The sequence below is a fragment of the Puma concolor genome, chromosome B4 (genome assembly GCF_028749965.1).
Source record: "Puma concolor isolate L17-30 chromosome B4, mPumCon1.1.hap2, whole genome shotgun sequence".
Taxonomy (NCBI): Eukaryota; Metazoa; Chordata; class Mammalia; order Carnivora; family Felidae; genus Puma; species Puma concolor.
Genome location: NC_141673.1, coordinates 71698128 through 71725767, shown reverse-complemented (window position 1 = coordinate 71725767; position 27640 = coordinate 71698128). Strand labels below are relative to the sequence as shown.

The window sequence follows — 27640 nt, the reverse complement described above, 5'->3', positions numbered from 1 at the left end:
TGATTCACATGTACAATTATTTGTTTTCAGGGGAAATTTCCTTTCTCTTCATCCTTCAGTTTGTTGGTTGCCTTTAAAGTCACCAATATTTGAAATGTCTCTTCATGCTATCAAAATGAATATTTCCTTTTTTAAAAATTTATTTTTAATTTACTTTTAATTTTTCTGTGTCTGACATGTCCTTGCAGATGAATTTGTCTATTTCCTTTCACAGTGAAACAGCATTTTGTGAAATTTAATTCCTGATTTACTTTGAAAAGCCTCCTTCCTGCAGTCATAGATTAATATACAATATTCCATCCTTGGGTTGTTTTTGTATACCCTCAATACTGTCAAATATCAATTTACTTAACTAGCTTCTCTAACCAAGGCAAGGAGGGGAATGGGAAATTATCATCTGAGCCATCGGTATATGAAATCAAAGCCTCCTCAATGGGCAACATGAGTCTTGTTGTAGCCTCACTTCAGGAAATAATTAAAATCCGCAGTTCCCTAAAATTAATTCATTAATTAATTTAAAAAAATCCTCAGTTCCCTCTAACATTGCTTCACTTCTTTTTAATTTTTACATTTTAACCCCTTCCCCCATTTCTCACTATCTTGCCACCCTTTGCCTCTGGCAACCACTAGTTTTCTGTATCTATGAGCTTGATTTTTTTTTTCTTTTTGATTCCACATATAAAAGAGATCATATAGTTTTTGTCTTTCTAACTTACTTCACTTAGCATAATGCCCTCGAGGCCCATCAATGTTGTTGCAAATGGCAAGATTTCATTATTTTTTTATGACTAATATTTCATTTTATGTATATACCACAAAGTCTTTATCTACCCATCTATTGGTGGACACAGGCTGTTTCCATTTCTTGGTTATTGTAAATAATGCTGCAGTAAACATAAGGGTGCATATATCTTTTCAAATTAGTGTTTTCGTTTTCTTCAGATAAATACCCAAAAATCAGATTGCTGAATCATGTGGTAGTTCTATTTTTAATTTTTTGGGGAAACTCAACATTCTCATAAAGAGTGCACAAGGGTTCCCTTTTCTCCATATCCTAGCCAACGCTTGTTGTTTCTTGTCTTTTTCATGATAGTCTTTCTAACATATGTAAAGTAATATTCATTGTAGTTTTGATTTGCATTTCCCTGAATGATGTTGAGCATCTTTTCATGTACCTCTTGGCAATCTGTATGTCTTTTTTGGTAAAAAGAGGTCTATTCACATCTTCATTTTTAAAATCGCATTTTTTTGCTATTGAGCTTATGAGCTCTTTATGTATTTTAGATATTAGCCTGTTATCAGATACATTAGCCTGTTATCAGATACATTATTTGCAAATATTTTCTCCTATTTAGTCGGTTGCCTTTTCATTTTGTTGATGGTTTCCATTGCTGTGCAGAAGCTTTGAGTATGATGTACTTCCACTGATTTATTTTTGCTTTTGTTGCTTTTGCTTTTGGGATCAGATTCAAAATATCAGTAAGACTGTCAAGGAGCTTACCACCTATGTTTTCTTTTAGTTTTATGGTTTCAGATCTTTAATCCACTTTCAGTTAACTTTAGGATATATTGTAAGGTAGGGTTGAGTTTCATTCTTTTGCATGTGGGAGTCAAGCTTTCCCAACATCATGTATGGAAGAGATTTTCTTTTCCCCATTTTTGTCATAAATTAATTGACCATATATGCATGCGTTTATTTCTGGGCTCTCTATTCTGTTCCATCAATCTGTATGTCTGTTTTTATGACAATACCTTATTGTCTTTATTACTGTAGCTTTGTAATATAGTTTGAAATCAGGGAGTATGATGCTTTCAGCTTTGTTCTTTCTCAAGATCACTTTATTCAGTTTTTTGTGGTTCCATATAGATTTTAGGATTATTTATTCTGTTTCTTTGAAAAATAACAGACATTAGAATTTTTATATTGATTGCATTGAATCTGTAGATTGCTTTGGGTAGTATGGACATAATGCTGATTCTTCTAATCCATGAGCATAATACATCTTTCCACTTATCTGAGTCTTCTTCCATTTATTTCATTAATATTTTGTAGTTCTCAATATATGGGTCCTTCCTGTCCTTGGTGAAATTTATTCCTAGGTATTTTATTCTTTTTAATGTAGTTGCAAAGGGGATTATTTCTCTTTGTGATAAGTTATTATTAGTAGATAGAAACATAACAGGTTTTTTGCATATTTTGTATCCTGCAATTTTACTATTTTATCAGTTGTAACAGTTTTTTGATGGAGGCTTTAGGGTTTTCTATGTATAATATCATGTCATCTGTAAATAGTGCAAGTTTTACTTCTTCCTCACCAATTTAAATAGCTTTTATTTCTTTTGTTGTCTGTTGTGGCTAGGACTTCCAGTACTATTTTGAATAAAAGTGATGAGAGTAAACATCCTTGTCTTGTTCCTTCTTAGAGAAGTTTTCAGCTTTTCACCATTGAACATAGTTAACTGTGGTTTTCTCATACATGGCCTTTATATTTTGAGGCACACTACCTCCATAACCACATTGTTGAGAGTTTTCATCATAAATAGTGAATTTTGTCAAATGCTCTTTCAGCATCTTTTAAATGATAGGCTTTTTATCCCTCATTTGATTAATGGTGTACCACGTCAACTGATTTGTGAATATTGAACTATCCTTGCATCCCTAGAATGAACCCCACTTGATCATGGGGTATAATCCTTTTAATGTATTGTTGAATTTGTTTTGCTAATATTTTGTTGAGGATTTTTACATCTATGTTCATCAGGGATATTGGCCTATAATGTTCTTTTCTCGTGGCATCCTTGTCTGGTTTTGGTATTAAGAATACAAAATAGCCTTTCCTTAATGTGTTTTGGCTTAAATTCCTCCTAATCTGATCATAACTTCTGCTTTCTGTTTACAGAGAGCCTTTTGTTTACAGTTGTGCCTTTGTACACAACTCTATATCCAACCATTAAATACATGTTTTAGGTAAGCCTGTTGCATCCAGCATAAAGGCATAAATGCAATTTACTTTCTGGAAAAAAAACAAAAAAAAAAACTTTTCTGGAATTACACCCTATAAATGTATTGATATGACATATATTTAGTCTCCTTTCTATCACAGACTTTTTTAATTGACAGTTTGTAGCAAAAGCCAAGATGGAGTTAGACATGGAAGATTTACTAAGCCTAACGACTGCGAAAGAAAAAGGCAAGAGGAAGCAGAAGTAGGTCAGAAAAAACATTCAGACCATGCCACAAGTCTAAAATGTGAGAAAGAGAGGGGAAAGCAAGGACAGATGGATAGGAAGAGCCTCAGACTATAGTGCACCTCTGAAACATTGTGGCTAGTTCTAAGGGGACGCTCTAAACAAACTTCCCATTAAGAAAGTATCTCATTGAGCAGAAATGGCCAGCATCTAATACTCAGGCCATGCTAAGTCATTTGGCTGGAGGTGCAAAAGAGAACATGTCCTTAGCTCCAATGCTGCAGCACATCCTAAAGGTGTTACAGCTTGCGGCTATAGGTTAACTGCATACCTGCTGCACTCTTGAATGAATATCTGAGTCAAAGAGCTCCATGACTGCCACACAGATTTTATAATTTTATTCAAGTATAATCTACATACAGTGAAATGTACCGATCTTAAGTGCACACAGTCTGACAAGTTTTAACAAATTTACAAATCCATTTACCCCATTCCAAACAAGATACAGAATATTTCCTTCACATGGAAAAGATCCTTCAAGCCCTTGGATCCAACCCCCTCTGATTCTGAACCCTGCTGCTCACTCCCCCTGCCAACATACTCAGAGGCAACCACTGTCCTGATGTTTATTACTATAGTTTATTTTGCCTGCTTTGAACTTCATATGAATGGAATCACAGCACATTCTCTTTTGTTTCTGGCTTCTCTCATGCAAAACAATGTTTTTGATATTTATAAATTTAGTGTATTTAAAAATTTTTATTCCGTTGTATGAATATACCATTTCTTTATCCACTTTTCTTTTATAGACATTTGGGTTGTTTCCAGTTATTATTATAAATAAAGTTACTGTGAACATTGTTGTATAACATTTTGTAATTTTTTGTGGACATGTTTTCATCAATCTTTGATATATACTTAGGAGTGGGATTGGTGAGTCATACAATAGAGTATGTTTAAATTTATGAGAACTGTCAGTTTTCCAAAGCATTTGTATCATTTTTCACACAAACAGCTGGTTGTGTTTTGATTGGCAATTAATTTAATCTACATACCAATTTGGGGTGAGCTGACATCTTAACAATATTGAGATTTCCAGTCAATGAATATCATTCCTCTCTCCATCTTCTTAGGTTCTTTTTTTTAATCCCAAAAATGTTTCATTGTTAATGGCATAGAAGGTACGTAAGCTCTATTAAGTATATTTGTAAATATTTCATGTTTTTATAGTTGTAAATAGTATTGTTTAAAATTTTTCATTGTCCAATTATTCATTACTATTACACAGAAACAAATTTGACTTTCGTACATTGACCTTATAGTCTGTGAACTGGATAAAACTATTTATTAGTTGTAGCTGTTTGTATTGTTCTCTTGGTAGATAACTTGGTATTTTCTATGTACACTATTATATTGTCTTCCAAAAGAAATAATGCAAACTTAATGCATTCAATTTCTTTTCTTTGCTTTACTGCTGGACCTGGCTAGGACCTCTAGTATGTAACAAAATTGGTGAGTACAGATATCATTTCCTTTCTTCTGATCTTAGGAGAAACTGTTTAATATTTCACCAGTAAGTTTTCTCTTCAGTATGGATCACACATTCTTGCTTCACTGAAAGTCTTACTTTTAAAAACTCCATTCCCGGGGCGCCTGGGTGGCGCAGTCGGTTAAGCGTCCGACTTCAGCCAGGTCACGATCTCGCGGTCCGCGAGTTCGAGCCCCGCGTCAGGCTCTGGGCTGATGGCTCAGAGCCTGGAGCCTGTTTCCGATTCTGTGTCTCCCTCTCTCTCTGCCCCTCCCCCGTTCATGCTCTGTCTCTCTCTGTCCCAAAAATAAATAAACGTTGAAAAAAAAATAAATAAATAAAAACTCCATTCCCAACATTACATATGAAGGACCAGTGTTGGTCTATTTCTCAAACAGTACAAGTTCTTTCTTCATTTGACTGTTGGAAAGAAAGGCTGTTTATTTGGATTCTTCCTAGGTTTTGAGTTGATATGAGGCTGGCCCACAGCTTCAGTTAGGTTGAGTTTATCCACAGTCAGATATGGAAACTCATGGTTTTCTGCTTAGCTAGGAAGAATTCATTCATCCTAGTACTCAGTCCATCAAGCCTTCCAGGAATCCAAGATTCTTTTTCAATTCCATAGAAAAGTATATTCTTAAATTCTGTCTTAGATGTTCTTGTGACCACAAATTTGAAGGTCTTTTGTTATCCTTTTACATCTTAACCATTGTGTTTTATGATTTTCCTTGCATGCAGGCATGTGTGCTTAAATTTTCAAATATTTGTGAGTTCAATTTTATTCTCCTTATATTTTCTGACCCTTACTGTATTTTTCTCATCATCTGCTTTTTTTGGTACTTGTTTCAATTTCACCTTCATTTCTTTGATGGTTTGTTTTTGGCTTCTGCATCTTTCTTGAAATCTGCTATCTCAGATTTCCTCTCCTCCTCCTTTTGTTTAGTATTTCCTATGTTTTTTTCTTTCTTCTTCCATTTCTTTTTTGGTAGCTTCCTTCGTAGAAACAATTGCTTTACCACAGAAAAGTGTGTGCCACAACTTTTATCCTCTTTATGGCCACCTTTGTGTGATCTGCTGATAAATTTTGTACCTCTCTTCCACATGTTTATCTTAGAGTACCTTTTGTTGAGGTTGTGCCCAGTGTCCTTCATTACTCATTATTGAATGAGTTGAATTTTCCTGGCCCAGTTATTTGATAGAGATACTAGGTTAGAACACAGAAACCAAGTAATCTTTCATGATTTATAACTCAGATTCTCTCTTCTGCTTTTCACAAATGCAACACATCATTGTTTGCAATGCTTTGTTTAGCTCCAAACCAAGTTCAGCAGGGTTTTTGTCACCAGCCTTGCTTACTCAATTTCTTATACCCTTCCTAACAAGAGATAGAACTTTTTGTCTTTAGGGCAGGCCCCTCATCTTCAGAAAAAAAATTTATTTTTTAAATGTGTGTGCTTTTGAGGTCTACTGTTATTGAACCCATCTGCCACTTTTTTTCACTTCTTACCATGCAACTTTTTTTCAGGTCTCAGGGGCCCTTGGTAGCTCTTACATGTACTTTAAGTTTGTTTATTATATTGTTTGTAAGCTTTAAAAATGTTGATTTCCCTATTGCTTTTATATGATCTTCAGGAGGAAAAGCTCACTTGTACAACCACATTCATATTATAAGTGACCAGAGACCTAAGTTTAACTCATATCTCATAAGACTTATTGTTTTGTCTACTCTCTTGGATGACATTAAACACAATTGTAAAATCAATAACCAAGGACTTAAAATAGTAAGTTCTCTAATTTGTCTTATTAAATACATGTAGAATATTTGTCAACAACTCCTACTAAGGGAGATTTTATTCAGCTGCAATTACTAGAGCAATTCACCTGATTATCAAAATACTTTATTTGATTTCTCACCTAGAAAGTGAATGCATGATAAAATAAGCATTCTAACACTTCAGAAATAGGCAGAGAAAAACGTAGGAGAGCCTCCGGCTTTTCTTAGAGCATTAAGACGTGAAGAAGAATACCTAGTAGAGTTGGATGACCTGGGACAGGGTTAGAAGTACAAAGATATATTTCACTGTGAAATTAGAGTAGGCATTGAAGTTGAAGGCTGGCTCCTAGTGAGTTTCCTCTGGGAACACTAAGCAACCATCAGTACAAAGGTCACAGAAGTATCTTATGAAACCAACGACTTATGACATTTTGTGGCTATGGAACTGATCAAGTCAGTTGTCAAATGCAGAGTGAGAGCACAGGGGCATGATCCAAAAAGAGAAGGAAAAGGAAAAGGAAAAAAATAAGAGTATTCATATTTATAGACATAAATATTTTCTAATATTTTTTCTTTTTTTAATATAGCCTTAAAATGCAGGATAATTAAAGATAATGAGGAATTTTCCCTTCTCCCTCTTCCCAAACTCCATCTGGCTCTACATACTGTAGTTTTCTCCAAACTTTTTCCCTCATATGTAGAAAATGACATCTGTACCATCTCCTCAGTAGACTGAGGAGAATTTAGGAGTAGGAATTAGTGAAAAACATGTTATTACCTTTTTTATATAAATATGATCAGAAAATGAAATAACTACAGCTACAGTAGAAGAAGATACTATAACTATACTAAGTATAACTACAGTAGGAGAAGATACTAAATACTGAGTTAACATAAAGTTTCAAAACAAAGTATTTTCAAAACATTAATAAGAAATTTGAGTTGCTTCTTTGACCAGAGCTTTTCAGTAGTGGATTCTGTGTGTGAAATGGCTACACACACTTCAAAGTTTATGATTAAAAATTAATAAGTAAAGTGTTTGTGACAATGTCTAGAAAATAGTAAATTTTGAATCTCTTTTTTACAATCATACAAAGTTTACAGCACTTGAAATTATGTTTGAAGAAGCTAACAACTCTTCCTATTCTTTGCAAAAATCAATGTTGAAAATTTTTCATGATAATGTAAATGATTCTTGTATTTTCATCAAATTTCTCTTATCAAGTATATCAAACTAACCACAAAGCTCTAATTTGTGGGGCACACACTAGAGCAATCATCTTGCTTAGTTTGGATGTTACACTTGGTTTTATTATTTTAGTGATTATTATAGATATTATACCACACAATTCTAACTTACAGAAGACCAAAGTTAATCAATATATTTACCCTTTTTTACAGATAACACAACCTTAGATCATTAACTCCTTTAAGTTCCCTCCCAGGCTCTATGTTTTAATTTATCATTCTTTTGTAACCCAGCAGATATTACAGACATTATCATTTTACGAAGTCAATGTTTATAGATTTACATATATATTTACATATTTACCACTTTTCCTGTTCATCATTCATTTTCCCCACTTTAGGTTTTTTTATTTGGGATCATTTACCCTCTGCCTGAAGCATTTTTTTGTTATTGTTTCTTTGTGGGTTTCTTTGTTTTAGAATTTCCTTGAGTGAGTCAGTACTTACTTGCAAACTTTCTCAGTTATTTTAATATATTCCATCAATTCTCTGGAGACTTAGCTATCACTCCAGTCATTTCTTGAGAATAATATTTCCCTGGACGCTTGTAAGATTCTTCTTTTTATTATTGATGCTCTGCATATTCACTATGATGTATCTCAATGTGGGCTTCTTTTTACTTACACTGCTTGGGATTCACTGGACTTCTTAAATCCTTATTTTAGTGTCTTACTAGTTTCAGAAAATTCCCAGCTGTTATCTATTAAAATGTTGCCTCTACCTTATTCCTTCTCCTTTCCTTCAGATTCCAATGAAATTATCTGAAATCTCCTCTGTCCTCCATGTCTCACCTCTGTATTTTTTTAATCTCACATTTGCTCCATTCTGGATTTCTTCTGAACTATTTTTTAGTTTACTAGTTTGCTTTTCAATTTTGTGTGATGTTATTAAACTCATATAATGAGTTTTAAGTTTTGATTATTAAAGTTTTCACTTCTAGAAAGTCTATTGGTCCTTTTTCAAATATGCTTGTTTTGTTTGTTTTTATTTAAAGTATTTCTTTTTAATTAATTTCCACACCCAATGTGAGGCTCGAACTCACAACCCTGAGATCAAGAGCCACATGCTCTACAGACTGAAACAGTCAGGCACCCCTATGCTAAATTGTTTTAGCTTCTTGTTTTCTGTACATTTTTAAGCTTGTCTCTTACTCTTTTAAAAAGAGTAAACGTGACATCTGTATCTAGAATTATGAAGTCTTGCAGGTCTATTTATATTATCATTTGTTTCTGCAGACTCTCAATTATGATGCCTTGCTTTTTTCTGTGATGTTCATGTATTTGAACATTTACTCAAAACCTAGGATAAGGTGACTTCAAAAGAACACCTGTGTTGGCTTCTATGACCTGACTGGAGTCACTGTCATTTAATTTCAAACCAAGTTGATGGTTTATGGGTCTCTGGATTCTATTAGAAAAAGGTTCCAGTTTTCAGCTCTGGCTCCATGTTTTATCGTTCTCAAGTTTCTTAATTGCACTCAATCTCCCGAGTCCTCATCCACAAAACGAAGATAACAACAGTACTTATTCTACAGGTATGTTCTAGTAAATTGTAAAATGCTTAGCACATAGTGCTCAGTGATCAACAGATATTATCATTATGTCACTTAAAGTGAGTCTTCTCCCAATTTGCCTTAATATCATAAAGTTTTAGAAATATACAAGTCAATAAGAGATATGCACGAATTAACTATCCACTAGTTAAGCACAGTGGAGAATGGAGACGTGTTGCATCACCATGGGCCTTGAAACTAAAGAGCTAAGTTAAACTCTCTTTGCCACTTAGAGTAAACTACCCAACCTCTTCAAGCTCTAGACACTTCATTTGTGAAATGAAGAATAGTTATACCCTTGAGAGCTTTTTCTGAGCAGTAAATGAAATTCTACAATGCATTTAATATTTAAATAAAAGGTAGACATTTTCTAGGTAGTAATGACAAAGATGAAATTATTAAAATGATTTTGGCAATTCTATAAAAGTGGAAAAGCAATCTAATGAGACCTAATTCTACTAAATTTTCTGTGAGGGTAAAAAAACTATTTTAGAACTTTCCTGAAATTATATATATCACAATATATATATATATTTGCCAAATAAATTTACTGAAGTATATTTGTGGTATTCATTCAGGATTTTTAACCTATTATGTTATAACACTGATGGGTCCCTGAGGTACAGAGATGAATGCCTTTGAATAATTAATAGATAGAGGAGTCAGATATTTAATCAAATTAGTATGAGTAATGAGATAGTACAGACATATACAAGTGTTATGACAACACAGATTTAATAGACAAGATATTTAAACTAAGCAAGAAGAGACACTGTCAACAGGAATGGGAGGCTGAGATGCATAACATAGAAAATATTACTATTTGGAAAAGAGCAAACAGCGAAAATAAAAAGTATGTTGGAGCGTCTGGGTGGCTCAGTTGGTTAAGCATCCGACTCTTGATTTTGGCTCAGGTCATGATCTCACACTTTGTGGGTTTGAGCCCAGCATCTGGCTCTGCAATGACAACATGGAGCCTGCTTCGGATTCTGTGTCTCCCTCTCTCTCTCTGCCCTTCCCTGCTTGTGCTGCCTCTCTCTCTCTCCCTCTCTCTCTCTCTCTCTCTCTCTCTCTCTCAAAAATAAGTAAATAAACTCAAAAACAAACAAACAAAAAAGATGTTTTATGGAACAGGTGGAAGACGAGACTTGAAAGATAATTTAAAGCCATACTGTGCAGGTATATATATGCTATGTTTAGGGATTTGGACTTTTATAACATAGATACTGGGAAGCCACTGAAATGCTAAATGGCCACAACACAATGACAGGATCAGATTTCTCCGTTTACAAGGGTACAGGATGGACTGGTTAGAATGAAGAATAGAGGCAGCCAGCTAGAAAATTATCACAATAATCAAAACTAGAGACAAGATGTATAAGAAAAACACAATCATCAAATGCTTCACGATGATATTAAAATTTCTCTTTCAATGCCTTGGGAGAATGCTCCTTGAATTCAGAATAACTGCTTCTCAATTTTTCTAAAATCACTTCTAAATAGGTAAAGTGCATTGTTATTATTCACATATCATAAAAATTTATTAGATTTACCTTAAGATATTTATTGAAAAAATGCAACGTAAATGAATTTTCTTTTGAAAATCAGGTGCAAAAGAAATCCATTTACTAAACCCTAAAAAACGTATAAAGGTTGTTTGTTTATTTTTTATAGAAATAGCCTTCATCTTCTTTTTTTTTTAAAAAAGAACACTAGTCCTTTATGACTAGGGGTGGGGGTGGAAACAATAATCAGCTAAGATTAAAACACTATTGTAATGAAAAGTTCAGAATCTTGACCTAACTAGTCTAAGAGAATGTCACTAAGACTCATCAGAAAAGGATGACTTGGAATAAAAGCATAAAGAATTGAATCCCTAACCCTCTCCACTCCCCACTCCCATCCTGCTGCTTGAACGTGCTCAGTAAAGGAGTGACCAGTTCTTTGATCTCTTCTCTTTAAAAACAACTAAATAGCTCTTGTTTTGACTCCGTAATTAAATTTTTTCCTTGTAACAGGGATTTCATTTCTATATTGGTGACTGAGTTGTGTTTTAAGGAAACTGATAATGAAAAAGACATTTTAATATATCTTCTATTTTATAATATTTTCCAGTATATCTAAATTTAAATAATTTCATGGATGTCCTGACTTCTTTCCATGAGTAAAATTTTTCTTATTTCAGACAGGGTCTATGTACACAGGCCGAGTAAATTAGCTCCCGCCTCACAGCGCCTGAGAAAATGAATTGCTTAAGAAGATTAGAGTCATTTTCTTTACTTAAAGATATTCCTGACAACCCACACTGAAATTACACAAGATTAACTCCATTAACACCATTTCCCATTCTTTAAAGTAGTAGCTTTCCAGAAAGCAGCATTTAGACTGAATAGTTCAAAGCATATTTTAAGAAGAGATCTCAAAATGCTTAGAAATGCTAATATAAGTATCATGTAAGGATTCAGAATGAGGTGCTGAGAGGTCAAGTAACATATTATTGGCCGTATAGTGAGCCATACGTGAAATGGAAAGACACTGCTTGTTTTTTTCCGTGCCATTTAGTCCACATATTCTTTTTGCAGATGACATTTCAAATCAAATATCTTAAAGGATATAACACTGTTAATCCCTCAAAGGCACAGATATTATCTGACTTATTTTGTCTTTCCCCACAGTATTTTACAGAGTGCCTTTAACTTAGGGACACTCAAATATCTGTTGGCTATTATGTCAGGCATTTGGCATTGCTTGGTAGCCTTCAAAAATAGGTAAAGCAGAAGGGCTTAGGAAAAATAGACGATATACCATAAGACATCAAGCTATCTCTAAGAACCTTTCTGAATCTGAAAGCAAAATCCATATCACAGGCACTAAACTTTAAACTATTTATATTAACTGTCATTAGTGCCATTAAAACATATAATGCATATTTCTCTCTGGCAGTATGTTGGCATAAGCCACCAGAAGAACCATTCTGAAAATAATGCAACTATAATCCATCAATTCTCTTACCTTACCTTCTCTAAACTGTACGTATTCGTCAAGGTTTTTAACTATAAAATTAATACACAAATACATTCTTATTTAAAAGCCCAAACACTTCAGAGGTAAATAGAGAAAAAAATGAAAAGTCCTATTTTCCTTACTCCAGCATCTTCCTGCAGCCTCTTCTCCTATCCCAATGTTATGTTAAAACTCTGTACTGTTAACCTGGGGCTTCACTTTCTTTTTGGTCTCCTAAGGTAGTTCCCAGGTGGGAAATATTGAAAACACTGACCTAGATAATTCTTAAAGATCTTAATTTGAATGAATTGCTGAATTCCCAGACTGAGAAAGTGTTTTTCGCTTAAAAAAAAATAAGTAAATCTAAAAGTGTGCTGAATTATACTTACTTTATGCAAAGACAGAGTCAGATCAGATCTCAAGGGGGAAGTCATTAACCAATCTACCGTAAAACTTTCATCAGCACGGTAATGTAACATTAACTATCATAACACTAGCTGGCACTGAGAATTTACTAGATGCTAGACACTGTCGTTAGTGTTTCAGAAGATTTTCTAAAAAAAGCAGCAACTCTCTCACCATGCTTTTTCAACAATACTACTATTGTGCCAGGTACCATCTAAAATAACCTCCTATATGACCTATGATAATTTTGTCTATCATTGTGATACGAGTCCCAAAGTACTCTGGAAAATAACCCAAAATGATTTGGGAATTTCCTGAAGGATCTGCTTTACTTTTATTTTAGTCTCAGAATCTCAAAAGAAATCTTGTTTCTCTCAAGACATGCTCCAGTACGTCTATTAATCAGGAGCAAGTAATACTGAATCGGTGGGAATGAAAGTCATTAACAAAAAAACGTGTTTTCAGAAGGCAAATATTAGGTAGATAAAAACAGTACTGATCCATGAAGCATAATCAAGTTTAACCACACACTATCTTGTTTGACCTTAACTAGGTCAGTAAACCACTCAGATATATTCCCATCTTCTTTTTTTAATTGTTTGTTTTAGTTTATTCTATTTTTTGAGACAGAGAGCAGGGGAGGGGCAGAGAGAGAAGGAGAGCGAGAATCCCAAGCAGGCTTGACACTGTCAGTGCAGAGCCTGATGTGGGGCTTGAACTCATGAACCATGAGATCATGACCTGAGCCAAAGTTGGATGCTTAACCAACTGAACCACCCAGGCGCCCCTATTCTCATCTTTAAAATCAGGGAAAATACCACCTACCTGTAGGTTGGATCTATGGATTAAAATGAGAAAAGTGAATGTGCTGGCACAACAAACCCTCAATAAATGTTACTTGAATCAGAAGCTGCATACGACTTGCAGTTCAGGGTAAGCCACAAAAACCTCAATTTGTTTCACCCCAGTAATCCTTATGCACTATTGCTCAGTTTCAAGAGCAACCTAGAAAAGTAAAACTAATTCAAAGATTATTCTTCTGAAGGCCTGAAATGCTCAGGAGAACTGCAAAAACCTAGGTGACTGGTCAGCATATGGTCCAAAGTACATTCAAGGCCTTAAATGGAAAAAAAATTCACATGTCAAATATTACAGGCATATAAAATAATTTTCTACATGAACAGTATCTGAATACATTTTTTTTTAATTTTTTTAACATTTATTTATTTTTGAGACAGAGAGAGACAGAGCATGAACAGGGGAGGGGCAGAGAGAGAGGGAGACACAGAATCTGAAACAGGCTCCAGGCTCCGAGCTGTCAGCACAGAGCCCGACGCGGGGCTCGAACTCACAGACTGTGAGATCATGACCTGAGCCGAAGTCGGACGCCCAACCGACCAAGCCACCCAGGCGCCCCTATCTGAATACATTTTATCGTGACTTGAAATAAGTTCAGTGATTCTTTCTTTACATATGGCCAAAGTATTAAATAAATAAATAAAATAAATAAGGAAGATATCTAAAATTATAGTGCCATCTACAGGCAAAGAAAATAATATCAATGATGGCACATCTTAATGCTTTCATATTTTCTAATTGCAATTCAACATATAAGACACCTAGAGTGTCACAATTTGCATAATTCATTTTCTGATTACATTTGTGGGATATAATTTATCATGAGATGAAACATTTTTTTCTAAATTTTTTACTACTTAATATAGCATTTTATTTTCAATAAATATTAAAATGATAGGAGCGCCTGGGTGGCTCAGTCGGTTGAGCATCTGGCTCTTGATTTCAGCTCAGGTCATGATCCCAACGTTGTGGGATCAAGCTCTGTTTGTGTGGAGCCCGCTTAGAATTCTCTCTCTCTCTCTCTCTCTCTCTCTCCCTCTGCCCCTCTCCCTTGTTCCCACTCTTTCTAAAATAAAATTTTTAAAAATTAATTAATTAAAAAAACAATGGTACTACAACCTCCAATTTTTGTGTTCTGAGATCTGTTTATTATTAAAATATATAATGACAACAGCACCTGGGTGGCTCTGTCGGTTAGGCATCCAACTTCAGCTCAGGTTGTGACCTCATGGTTCATGAGTTCAAACCCCACATCCGGCTTTGCGCTGACAGCACGGAGTCTGCTTGGGATTCTCTGTCTCTGCCCCTCACCCACTCTCTCAAAATAAATAAACTTAAAAAAAAAAAAATACTGAAAACACACCCTGTTTAAAAAGATAATATATGTAATGACAAAAAAGACACTTATTTTCATGTTTTTCTCTTCCTTTCCAAACTTGAATCTGTGGATACTTATTTAACAATAACTAAGTACCAGGTATTTTTCCAAGGTGCTTTACATATATGAACTTGGTATGGACTCACTTTACATATATGAACATATATGAACTCACAATAATCCTATGAGGGAGGTATACTACCATTCTCGTTTTATAGATGTTGAAACCAAAGCACACAAAGCTTAAACAACTTGTCCAAGGCCACATGCTACCTGGCAGAGCCAAGGTTCAAACTGGGGGAGTTTGTCCCCAGTAACTGTACTTTTAGTAGCTATGCTAAAGTGCCTCTCTTTGAAAGAGCTGCATTCAGTGTTTATACTGCATTTGTAATGTCTATCTTCTGGTTTTGAGGGGCAACATTTTTTTCACATACCTAAAACCTTTATCATCATTTAAAATAATTTTTAATAACTACATGTTTTGCCATCAAGTTGATACATCTCATTTTATTTCGTTATCTAATGCTGGACTTTCAAACTATAATTTCTTTCACTTTGTATAAAAATGTTATAATGAACAAGTTTTGTGTTGCATGTAACTTTTTTCCTTCTTTTGAATTTTATTTCCTTATGCTACTATACCCAAAATAGTTTCACTGACTTAAGTATATAAAAGTGCCAAATGCTGACATACAATGCTCTATGCTGCTTTTTAAATGTCACGATATTATACTACCAGCAATGAAAGGATGCTAGACCTTCAAAATCAATATATACCACCACCACCCCAAATTTAACTGATATATATAAGTGGTTAAGGATGGTTTACGATGTGGGATAGTTAAAAATTTCAGTTTTCAAATAGGCAAAATGTTTTCTTCCTCTAGCAACATAAAAGGTGGAGACAATTCTATTACTTGTTGCTTATGAGGTTGTGATGTCCTGATTCTTTAGTAAGTCTCAAAAAGAGTCAACAACATACCCAAAGTGACTTGTAAGTGTCAGAGCTGGAGTCTGAGCCCAGATCTGTCTGACTCTAAAATTTGTTTTTGATGACAGAGAAAAGAATCACAGAAAGTCAAGAGGGTCAATGTATATCGAGATAAGGAAATTGTATGAAAAATTTTATTTCAATCTTCACCGAAGATTATTTATCTCATAAAGAGGTAAATTACCCCGGGGTAGCTACCATAATATAAATTATATTTCCCTAATGTATTATTCTGATAAATGATTTCAAAAATGGAGAATGACAATAATAATTAACAAAATGCTTCATTTATCTTTCTCTCTAATCATACGCTTTCATTAAAATCTAGTTTCATCTACATTCTAAGCAAGTAGAGGATATCAACATTACTCCAAACATGTTTTTTTTTACATGTTACCTTGCAGTATTATATGCTCTGAATAGTCCAGAAAGATTGTAAACTTTATAGCACAGAATAAAGGTCACTGAAACATTAGATCATAGAAGGAACATAAGCTTTGCAGTCTTAAATTGAAACGCTGCCACTTACTAGCTCTATGTCCTCTGGAACATCAGCATCAAATTCCTAGTTCCTCAGGATGTTTTGTAATTACAGGAGATACCAATTATAAAGCTCCTGGTAAATGGTAGATGCTCCAGAAATTTTAGCTCCCTCTCTTCTAAAGAATGACAGATATGATTAGATCAAGGCTAATGGTTCTAAAAGTCATGCTTCATTATCTCTCTCAGACAGACCGTAGCATAACACGAAGCATCAAGATCAAAAGAGATCAAAAGAGATAAAGTTGCTTCATCAATGTGGGAACCTTCCATTTTGACATCAGTATCATGTTCTTCCTTTAGTTGGTATGAGACATTGTGGGGACATTTCAATATCTGTCTATAGCATCCTGGAACGTTCAGTTTCAGAGTAGGTACTTTAAACCTACATGTCTGCAGTCCATCTCTGCTAAGTATTTCCTGGTACCACTGCCCTACTTTGTTCTTCGGGTATTGAATATTGTATCCAAGCACTGGAAGAACCACCTGTGTAGAAGGGAAAAAATACAGATGAAACAGCCTTCAGAAAAATACATGATCATTGTAACACTGAGATTTGGTATATGAAATAATCCTTGAGATATGATCATTATGTCTCAGGATATAAACCTCACAATCAGCCTAAAACATGCTACTGACCACCACACCACTTTGATTATTTTAAATGCTGCCAGGCAGAGAGCTAACTAAAATCAAGAAGGATTCACAATAACCAAGGTAACCAACTCAAGTCAGATACTACTAGACAAACTATTGTTAATGCAGAAGAGAGGAAACAAGAAGTTCTGGTACATTTAATTAGCCGACAAAGACTTAACCTCAACGTAGTCATTCAATCCTAAAAGCGTATTGTTTCTATAACACAAAGATGAATCCCTACTGTTCAATAATATAACTGGTATTTTGGCTGATGATGTTACATTCTTCTTACTTATTTAAAAACATGAAAGCGAACCACCAGCAGCATATACAGCTGCTTATGCCTTTTGTAAGGCTCTCCTCCTTTGCGGGTGATTTCTAGACATTTTTCTTGAACTACTGGTACCAAACGGTTAGTCAGAAAAAGGCACAAGGTAAAAAATTCAAATGCACACAACATGAATGGATTTCAAATTAATTATGCTAACTGAAAGAAGCTAGACACAAAAGGCCATATACTATAAGATTCCATTTGACATTCTTTCAAAGGCAAAACTATAGGGACAGAAAATGCTCCTGCCAGGGACTAGGGGTACGGGTTGACTAAAAAGGGGCACAGGGAAATTTTAGGGAGAGATGAAAATGTTACTTTATCTTGATTTCTGTGGTGGTCATTAAGCCTGTATGTGTTTATCGAAACTCTTAGAATTGGAAACTGAGAAGAGTGAATTTTATTGTATATAATTGCACCTGAATTAAAAAGTAGTTTAAAAAAAAAGGAAGGTAGAGAAGAAAACTAATCAACATTTTGTCTTTTGGACACAATATCTCAATATCTACATGTAGACCAAAGTGATGCCAATTCTTAAGCAAATTTACCTGATGTATTGCATATGTGTTAGCTGATTCCTCTTCTTCAGTTACTAGATGAACCTATTTTTTAAAAACATGACAAAAATATGGATGATTCATTCCCTCAATTTTCCCTGTTATGTATAATTCGACTCCCATGCTGAATATACATGTACCCAAACAAGAGTATGTTCACAATTTGTTTCTAGACTGCATAAAAATTAGAACGCTTCCTGCTTTAACCAAGTCAAATTGGAACACGTAGAGAATGGAGGTAGCTTAACACTCTGAGGTGATAATTTCACCTTATCACCAACTTTTCCTGACTTACAAAGTTGTTACGCTGAATCAAAACTCCACTCTCTGAAACCACCACACCCCCCGCCACCTCTGTCCCCAACAAATATCATAATACTCTCCGAGAAGTGATGTTTCTCAAAACATGTTTCACAGAACAGTAATAAGAGGCAGGGGAAAAAAAAGAGGTATGTGGTAAGTCTGAGAAATGCTGCTATAGGACACTACAGAATAGGTCATTCTGATTTCTCTAACATATGAAACTCAGGTATAAAGGCAGCTGTCATCACTAAACAAGGATGAACAGGACCCCCACCTTCCAAAGCATTTATCACATAATGTAGTGTCCAGATCCCCTCTAACTCTGCTGGCTTTCCCTTCAAGTCTGCCTACTCTAATCAATAGATTAGATGCTTCCCTTTTCTGTTTTTCATTTTGGGTTTGTATGTTTGCTTATTGGTAAGTTTTTTAATTGCTGCACTCAAAAATGGATATAAAACTCTAGATGTGATCTGACCAAATCCATGGGATGAGGGTCTCTCCCGCATCATCATTTCCAGCTTTTTGTCTTTCACAAACTCATAAGTCTATGAAAATACCAGAAAATGTGGTCAAGTACAGAAGACCATGTTTTGTGTTTGGAGAACTCCCTCCAGATTGATATCAATCAATTTTTTGATTAACAAACATACTTTTGGTGTATGGTTACTCCCCAACTATGAATTCACCTAATTTTTTAATTAATTCACCTAACACATTTCTCTATCTTGTTCACAAAAAATTATAAGAAAATCTACCTTGTGACTTGAAATAAAGGTATATCTGTACCTGTCTAGTAATCCTATCAAGAAGGAATCACAATAGCGTCCTATAGTTTCCTACAATTTTTAACTGTAGATGCACAACATGATATGCCCCATATACCATTTATTAGAAACTTGATTGTCTTTTTCTTTTCATATGTTACCATTTTGGATCTGTAAGTCTTGCTTTTTCTTTTCTTAGTACGTACTAATAGAGTATAAATGATTGGTCTTACAATATATAAAGACTTTTAGTTTTTTGCTAATAGAAGGAAACTTAGCAAGACATGAGGAAGAAAATGTTCTCCTTTCTCTTATAGCTCCAAAAGAAAAGCAGATACACTTCTGATCCTGCAACTCTCCTTACAAAATGTTACGTTGAACAAAGTCCTATAAGACATGTATTTCAGAGATTATTACCATATCTTGTCAAAGTAACGTTTAATATCTGAAAATCTGAATTAGTAACGGCTAACTTACTAAATAATGCGTAGCACAGGTAATATTTAAAAGAACATGTTTCCTGGAATATGTGAAAAAAAACTTGATTTTTCAGTATTTATAAAAAGGAGATCACTGATAGCTCTTCTTCCACTCACATGAGGTAAAGTAAAGCCTATAATGCTGTATTTCTTTTTACACAGTTTCAGATGTTGTCTCAGTTAAATGACCATTCTTAGTGATTTATGCTCCCAGTAATCCCTTTCTTGACTAAATATTTATAAGCCACCCACCCATTCAATGAAACAGTGAAGCAGACATCTGTTGCTCTGGCTTATTCAGCCTTTACTCTCTCTTTTCCAGTAGTAGCACCCTCATTACCAGGTTGCAAATGTGATTTTTATGGGGTGGTTCCAGGAAGGATCCTTTGGAACATAGGCTTAGCCAATGACATACTCCAGGCCACAATAATTGGTTTGGGCCTGGATATGGGACCCAAGCCTGGTCACTCCTAGCCAGAGAGACCTAATCCCATGGCTTTTATTCCACGGGGGAAAAAAGTCCTCTTCTCTACAAGGTGGTTTTTTGTTTGTTTGTTTTTGTTTGTTTTTGCAGTCACATTAATCTGGGTTTTTGTTTGTTTGTTTTTTTAATATAATTTATTGTCAAGTTAGCTAACATACAGAGTATACAGTGTACTCTTGGCTTTGGGAGTAGATTCCCATGATTCATCACTTACACACAAGAGATAAGCTTAGAGATGCTCATGACCATCTTGCCACTAAAAGAATGAGCCAGACTCAGAATGGCTCTAACATAGGAAAGCAGAGCTGAAAGATGAAGAAAAGAAGATAGAGATTATTTAAGAGACTGCTTAACCTCTGGATAGAGCTGCGCCTGAATCAGCGCCTTGGTTATGAGGGCCAATGAATTCCTGTCTGCTTTGCCTTAAGTTAGTTTGAGGTGGATCTCCATTACTTAAAACAAAAACAAAAACAAAAACAAAACAAACAAAACCTTAATTCATACATCCAGACTGTGCCATTAATTTAGATAAAGTTTCCTTTACATAGAGTTCAGAGTCTGTCTTTCTATTTTTCTTCCTTTTTGAAAAACTGGCCCATGTTCTCTCTAGATTTAGACACCTTTTCTATATTCCATGATTTCTCTGCTAGGGACCAATTCAGGCTAGGGTCTTTTTAATTCTGCTACCTATGTCACTTAATCTGTCTCCTCTCCAATTTGGGTCTCGATTTTCATTTCTACAAAATGGGAGTTAGGAAAGAGAGTCTCTAAAACCCTTTTCTCATCTAGAACTCAATGATTTTACGACGTTATATATGAAATTACTACTCAAAATACCTTCACTAACTTTTATAACGTATTTCTGAGACTGACTTGAGACAATGTTATTTTTGCATTTTAATTTATTCTTTGCATTATATATAAAATAAATTTCTTTACTTGACTTATATAATTCAGTTTCATTATTTTAACTGTTCAAGCCCAAGATAAAAATACTAGTTGTACAGAGAAGAAATGGAAAGAGAAACTTTCCATTATAAAAACTTTATAAAATTTATATTATAATTTTTATAATTTATAAAAAAAGCAAGTTGTAAATGGCAATTATATAAAATCACATTTATATAAAATACATCCAAACATTACACACCCTATATACCATCATTATAAAAACTATATTTTTTCCTTTTCATATTTTAAGTTCTGAGCTCCTAAGCCCTGCCTTTGCTTTTATTCATGTTAGCTAATAGAATAAAAATACACTTTTCTATAGATATTTATGTGAAAGCATAGAAAAAGGTCTAGAAGAACATATATGAAAAAAACAGAGGTTGATTTCCTGGACACACAATAAGAGTGGTGGCAAGATGACAGCTTTGTATGTAAAGTTTCAATTTTTCACTTTTTTTTTTTTTTTTTTTTAAATTTTTTTTTTTCAACATAATTTTTCACTTTTAATGGCACTATTTTGTGCATTACTTCTGTAATTTTTTTAACGTGTTCTTTAAAGGAAGGTTTACTACGTTTGTACCTTTTACTTAATACCACTGACTATTTTTATCTTTCTGTTTACAGATAGGTGTTAAGCCTCAGTTAACAGCATAGAAGCAGAAGATAAGCAAATAAATACAAGTGAAAAAATAAAATGTGTGTTTAGTGCTAAATGATTTCTAAAAACGAGCTTCTCTAATATTCCAAGTATAGTAACAACTCTTTGAAAACTTTGATGAAAGGATACTTACTTTATTATTTGGGAAATGTTCATCGTCAACATCTTCACCCAAACAGACCAAATCACCCTCTACTACTCTTGACCCATAGGTTCCAAGTCTGTAGGATACTGCCTCATTCCAAATTTTACTGCTATATGCATGAACGTAGAATATGCGCATAGAATGGGGAAAAGAGAACCACGCCTGGATACAACCCTCCTCCGTCATGCCAAAGCGATGCAGTGACTCCAACAATGCTCTCTCTCGAACTTTGAATTCAGGCATCAATGAAAGTGTGCCTTTAGCATCCTCTGAAATAAAGAGAAAATCAGTGAGTCAATCACTTTCCTTTAAAGGCCAGTTGTAAGTACCTTTATTATGCCCTCTAAATGAGAGGCAATGAACTGTGTCATCTTATAAACTTGAATATGAAGATGATGCTTATTACCAACTATAAACCTAGCTATACCTGAAGAGTTTGTTTGTTTAATAAAGATTATTAGTCATATAGTCCATTCTCCATTCATTTTCCCTGCTTTAAAACAAATAGCAAAAAGCACATTAGTAATACCTACTTCAGAATGGAGATAAACTAACTGGAAATTATTCAGAGGACCTCTTTTAAAAAAGGCATGAAATAAACCTGTGAGCCTATAGATTTTTAAAGAGCTATTATGAACACTTATAGAATATTTGGAATAAGAAAGGTTGGATCCTTCATGTATGCTAACAGGCCTTGCTAATGGGGTGCTTTTTAAAATTAAATTGATGGACTCTACTGCAAAGAGGCTTATTCAGGTAGGAATCCTCATTTTAGTAAATGTGCCACATGTTGCTCATGCACACTGAACTGTATGAATCATTGCCGTAAGGACATTATGTTCTCTGGACTCTAAATAATACAAACACATACGTCATTTCGAGAGTGAAACTCCATGTAGATTGACTCTAGAACCCATACTCATAACCACTTTTCTTTAGTGCTTCTCATTAAACATTCTGCATTATAAACCATCACATTGGGCTAAAGTGTCAAAATTGACAGGGCTGAATGGCGACTAAGCCCAAATCAATGCACAAAGTTTTGGATACAACAAATAATACTTTTATGTAGTTAGTTTTTCAGTCTCCCCGAATTGTAGCATATACTTCCATCAGTACCAGTTTAGAATTTGGAATTCTTATCTCCTCTGAGGGTACAGACCAAGAAAAACTAAGAAGCTATTTCTCCCCTTACTCCTACCCCCAGGCAAGAGTTAAAACAGACAAGAGTTCTGGATATTTGGCCCAAACTAAAGTGTCTTGGGCATGTAATAAAATTATTAAATATATAACATACTATAATCTATTTCCTATCACATTTATGTTGCAATGAATGCCCGCCTAATGACATACATTTATATTATAGATTTGCATGACTATGTATGGGGTAAAGAAACTTTTAAATACCAGTTTGAAGAAAATATTTCTTTGCTCTGTTTACAGGATCATCCAAATCTTCTGGTGTAAGAAATAATTTTACAGCCTCCACCTTTAAAAATCAAGCAAGCAAACATAGTAAATGAAAATGACAAATTACTTTTTTAAAAAATGTTTATTTATTTTTGAGAGAGAAAGCATGAGCAGGGAGGGGCAGAGAGAGGGAGAGAGAGAATCATGTTTATTTATTTTTGAGAGAGAAAGCATGAGCAGGGAGGGGCAGAGAGAGGGAGAGAGAGAATCACAAACAGGCTCCATGCTGTCAGCACAGAACCGGATGCTGGGCTCAAACTCACAAATTGTGAGATCATGACCTGAGCCAAAATCAAGAGTCAGGTGCTTAATTGACTGAGCCACCCAGGTGGTCGCAAATCACTTTTTTAAAAAAGATACAAATTCTCTAGCATCATTAAAAAAAAAAAATAGGCACTTAACCAATGATATTTGGTGCTGCAATTTTATCTTCAAGCTTTCAAAAATTAAACAGTGTTAAATTGGTAAATAAATCTGTACCAAGCAACTTTACACACAGGTTTAAAATATTCTGAACTGGGGCACCTGGGTGGCTCAGTTGGTTGAACATCTGACTTCGGCTCAGGTCATGATCACGCAGTTCATGGGTTTGAGCCCCATGTCAGGCTCTATGCTGACATCTCAGAGCCTGGAGCCTGCTTTGGATTCTGTGTCTCCCTCTCTCTCTCCTCCTCTCCCATTCATGCTCTGTCTCTCAAAAATAAATAAAAGTTTAAAAAAATTAAAACAAAATATTCTCAACTGGAAAAAGTGCCTCCCATCACTTCCATATTCTACTTCTGTCATTCCTTATCTCTATCATTGAGTTATGACTGCCATGTATGAACTAATGACATAAAACTCAGACCTGACCAACATAGACAACAAAAACAGGGGAGGTAATAAGCATAGGAAAATGGTGAACCACTAATTTCATTCCAGTTCTCAAGTTTTAGAATGCTTTGGTCTTTAAAATAATTGCTAAATCTTTTTTTTATTGCCAATAGTAATATTTTCTTTTGAAAACTAAACAGATTAAAAGATGTTCCTTTTTTTTAATGCTATCTATGAGGTCCTGTATATTATTATTATTATACTGTCTCCAGCATGGTGATTCATATGTTTTAGAGTAGGAAAGGATCTTAAAATACATCATTCAACCTAAAATCCCAGTCTTATTTTACAGTATTCATTCATCCATTCAAACAAATATATGTTAAGAAGCTAATTCATTCAAATAAATATTACTAAGCATCTGTGATGTGCTAGGCACTATGCAGAGTACCAGGGATGGAATGTTGAGCAAGAGAGACATAGTGTTTGTTTACTGGAAAAGATTAAATAAACATTAACAGTAAAATATAATAAAACCTAAGATGGGAAATCCAAGAGGCTTTGAAGTCACAAGATAAGAATAATTCAATTTTTCTTGGGAATGGGATGAGAATTTAAATTGAGATGCAAAGAATATAAAGGTTGGGGAGAAAATGTTTCCAAGGAAAGAAAATATGGCTTTCTAGCATGGGGCCAGCCTCGAAGTTGGCCCCCGCTGATCTCCATTCCCTGGTACTCATGCCTCGTGCAGTCCTCTTCTGTACTTACCAGGGTGGATCTGTGTGCCCACTGAGTAAAACAGAGCAGAAGTGACAATGTCACTTCTAAGATTACATTATAAAAGACACTTCGATTTATGTTGTGGTCTCTCTCTCTCTCATGCATTTGTGCTCCTGAACTCCTCTCTCATAGGGAAGTCATGTCATGTGTAGTCCCATGATGGGAACCTAATGCTTCCTGCCAAAAGCAGAGTGTGCTTGGAAGGAGATCCTCTGTGCCTCATCAAGTCATCAAAGACTATAACCCTGGCTGACAGTGTGACTGCACACCATGAGACACCCTGATGCTGCAACACCCAGCTCGGCTGCTCCCAGATGCCTGACCCTCAGAGACAGTGAGATAATAAACGCTCGTCATTATATATGATGCAGTTTGCGAGTAGTTTGTTTGTTACACAGCAACAATTGACAGCTAAAGCTCTAGCAAAGTTAAAAAAAAATGAGAAGCACAGAATATGAAGTGTAAAAGAAGGGACAGCTTTTGTTTAAATGCTGTAAGAAATGTGAATTTTGCATCATCGGATGCCATATTTCTGGAATTATAGGGTGTTACTTTTCCTCCAAATCCTCCATTCACTTCATTAAGAATTTGGTGAGTGATCATCAATTCTCTGTTAAGTCTCAAGTATTAAACACAGGGACATCACATACAATTCACTTTATTACAGTGTGATACTCAGACTACAATAGCTGCTAATAAATGTTCAATAATGTAGCATATGGTGTATGTATGTGTGTACATATGCATTCACATGCTGGGTTAACAAAGCAAAGGGCTGGGTTACATAGTAAGTATAACTGACAAAACAAATCAGAGCAGAGTGTTTTTTTTTAATCCATACCATTTCACTCTTCAGCAAAGCCAATCCAATCTGGTCAGTGTGAACTTTCCTTCCCATCCCAAATCTCTGCGGTCCATAGTAATTTACAAACCCTTTATTCTACGAATACAAGAAAATCAATCATTAAAAGCATATTATTATGTGAGCACTGGGTGTTGTATGTAAGCGATAAACCACGGGAATCTACCCCCAAAACCAAGAGCACACTGTATACAATGTTAGCCAATTTGATAATAAATTATATTAAAAAAATTAAAAACTAAAATTAAAAAAACAAAGCATATTGTTATGGACTGCATGCCTGTATATCCCCCACAATTCATACGTTGAAATCCTAACCTCCAATGTGATGGTATTTGGAGGTGGGGACTCTGGGAGGTAATCAGAGCTCTCATGAATGGGATCAGTGCCCTTCTAAGAAAAGACCTTGGAGCTAGCTCACTCTATTTCCACCATGTGAGAATACAACACAAAGACAAGGCTGGCACCCTGATCTCAGGCTTCCAGCCTCCAGCATGATACAAAATATATTTTTGTGATTTAAAAGTCACCCAGTCTATGGGTCTTTGTCATAGGCCCAAAGTGACTACAACAAATTAATAGAATTATTGTGTCAGATATCTAATCAAGTTTCCTCCTCATATTTATTTTAATAAAAGAATACTGTAGTCAGCAATATACACATGGGAACCAAGTGGTCTGAGATATGCTATACAATTAAAGAAAAGAAAGAAGAAAAACAAATTAAAAGTTAGAAAATAAGGCCGGCAAAAAAAGCCTTAAAAAAATAGGTCAGCTTTCCATTCATATTACTGAAGGGTATTCTAGGATGCAGGACTTTCAATGCTAAAATTGGGGAAGTTCTGGGAAAACTGGGATGAACTGGTTACTGAGTGTGATCTTTGCTCTAAAGCTCTTTCTGATTCTGAGATGCTCCTGTTGTCTGGAGATGCTGGGAATAAGCAATACATTTACTTCAAACCCAGCAAGTCTTAGTTCCTTTATACAGAACAATTCATTTTTTAATTATCTCAGTTTCTAAAGACCTGAGTCAAGAGAATGACATGGCATCACTTCCCCAAGAACAGAAAATTGTAAATTACTCTGCAACCTTAAAGACAATAATAGTCAGTGGTTAAACATGCTCTCACAAGGAAAACATCAGGGCCCAGATGGTTTCTTGAAAGATAAGAGTCTTCCACACTCACTTTATGAGAGGAGATCATATTTATTCATTCAGCAATTATTACTTCAAATTTGGAAAAATAATATCAAATAATATCCTCGAATAACCAGAAGAGTTTTAAATACCCCTTCAAATTACTTAGGGCTGGATATAACAAAAGGTTTCTAGTGGTCAAAGTTATAACCGTCTAAAACAAAACTTCAAAGACTTCTTATTTTCAGAACTAAAGGAAAGTTGGCTAAAGCTAAAACCATTTCTAATGGGGATTTTATAACTAGCAGTTGTGCATCCATAAGTTCCAAATGAAAGACAGGCAATAAATGCTATCAGACTTCAGAGAAATTTTCTCCCCTTTTTAAGGGATATTATTTTGGTAGCAGTTTTTCAGGACAGAGAAAAGAATTTTAGATACAGAAGTAAGGGAAAAACAACCATATAAGGGGTATACAATCAAAGAGTGTCTATGCACAGGTAAATGTGCTGAATTTTAAAAATCTTTATTAGAAGTCATTTTCCTGACTATAAGGCATAATAACTGATTAAAAACCTGGCTTTTTGTTTGTTTTTCTTTGGAGAGGAGTAAAACTGTGTAAAAAGGTCTTTGTGGTCAGAATCTTATATCAGTGTTTCTCAATGTTAGCTGTAGAGTAAAATCAGCTAGGGAGTTTTTAAAAAGATATTAATAAACTAAGCTGCATTCCCAAATGTTCTTATTTAATTGGTTTGGGGGTAGAGACTGACTACTGAGATTGCATACAAGCATCCCAGATTGA

General features: G+C 34.8%; 2 protein-coding genes across 3 annotated transcripts in view; one reads left to right on the top strand and one right to left on the bottom strand.

The window, feature by feature from the left end:
* Window positions 1–27640, top strand: part of IRAK4 (interleukin 1 receptor associated kinase 4) — an 87262-nt gene that overhangs the window by 12217 nt on the left and 47405 nt on the right. Inside the window, exon 2 of the mRNA XM_086713611.1 lies at window positions 24973–25431. The gene's annotated coding sequence lies outside the window, so the exon portion shown is untranslated. The remainder of the gene's footprint in view (window positions 1–24972; window positions 25432–27640) is intronic.
* The window catches only part of PUS7L (pseudouridine synthase 7 like), a 33206-nt gene continuing 21604 nt past the window's right edge, over window positions 16039–27640 (bottom strand). For both annotated transcript variants that reach the window (XM_025930523.2, XM_086713610.1), the window contains exons 5-9: window positions 25682–25780; window positions 23185–23266; window positions 21766–22046; window positions 17985–18038; window positions 16039–16952 (exon numbers count right to left, since the gene is read on the bottom strand). In XM_025930523.2, coding sequence (XP_025786308.1) covers window positions 16626–16952; window positions 17985–18038; window positions 21766–22046; window positions 23185–23266; window positions 25682–25780 — 843 coding nt within the window. In that variant the 3' untranslated portion in view covers window positions 16039–16625. The remainder of the gene's footprint in view (window positions 16953–17984; window positions 18039–21765; window positions 22047–23184; window positions 23267–25681; window positions 25781–27640) is intronic.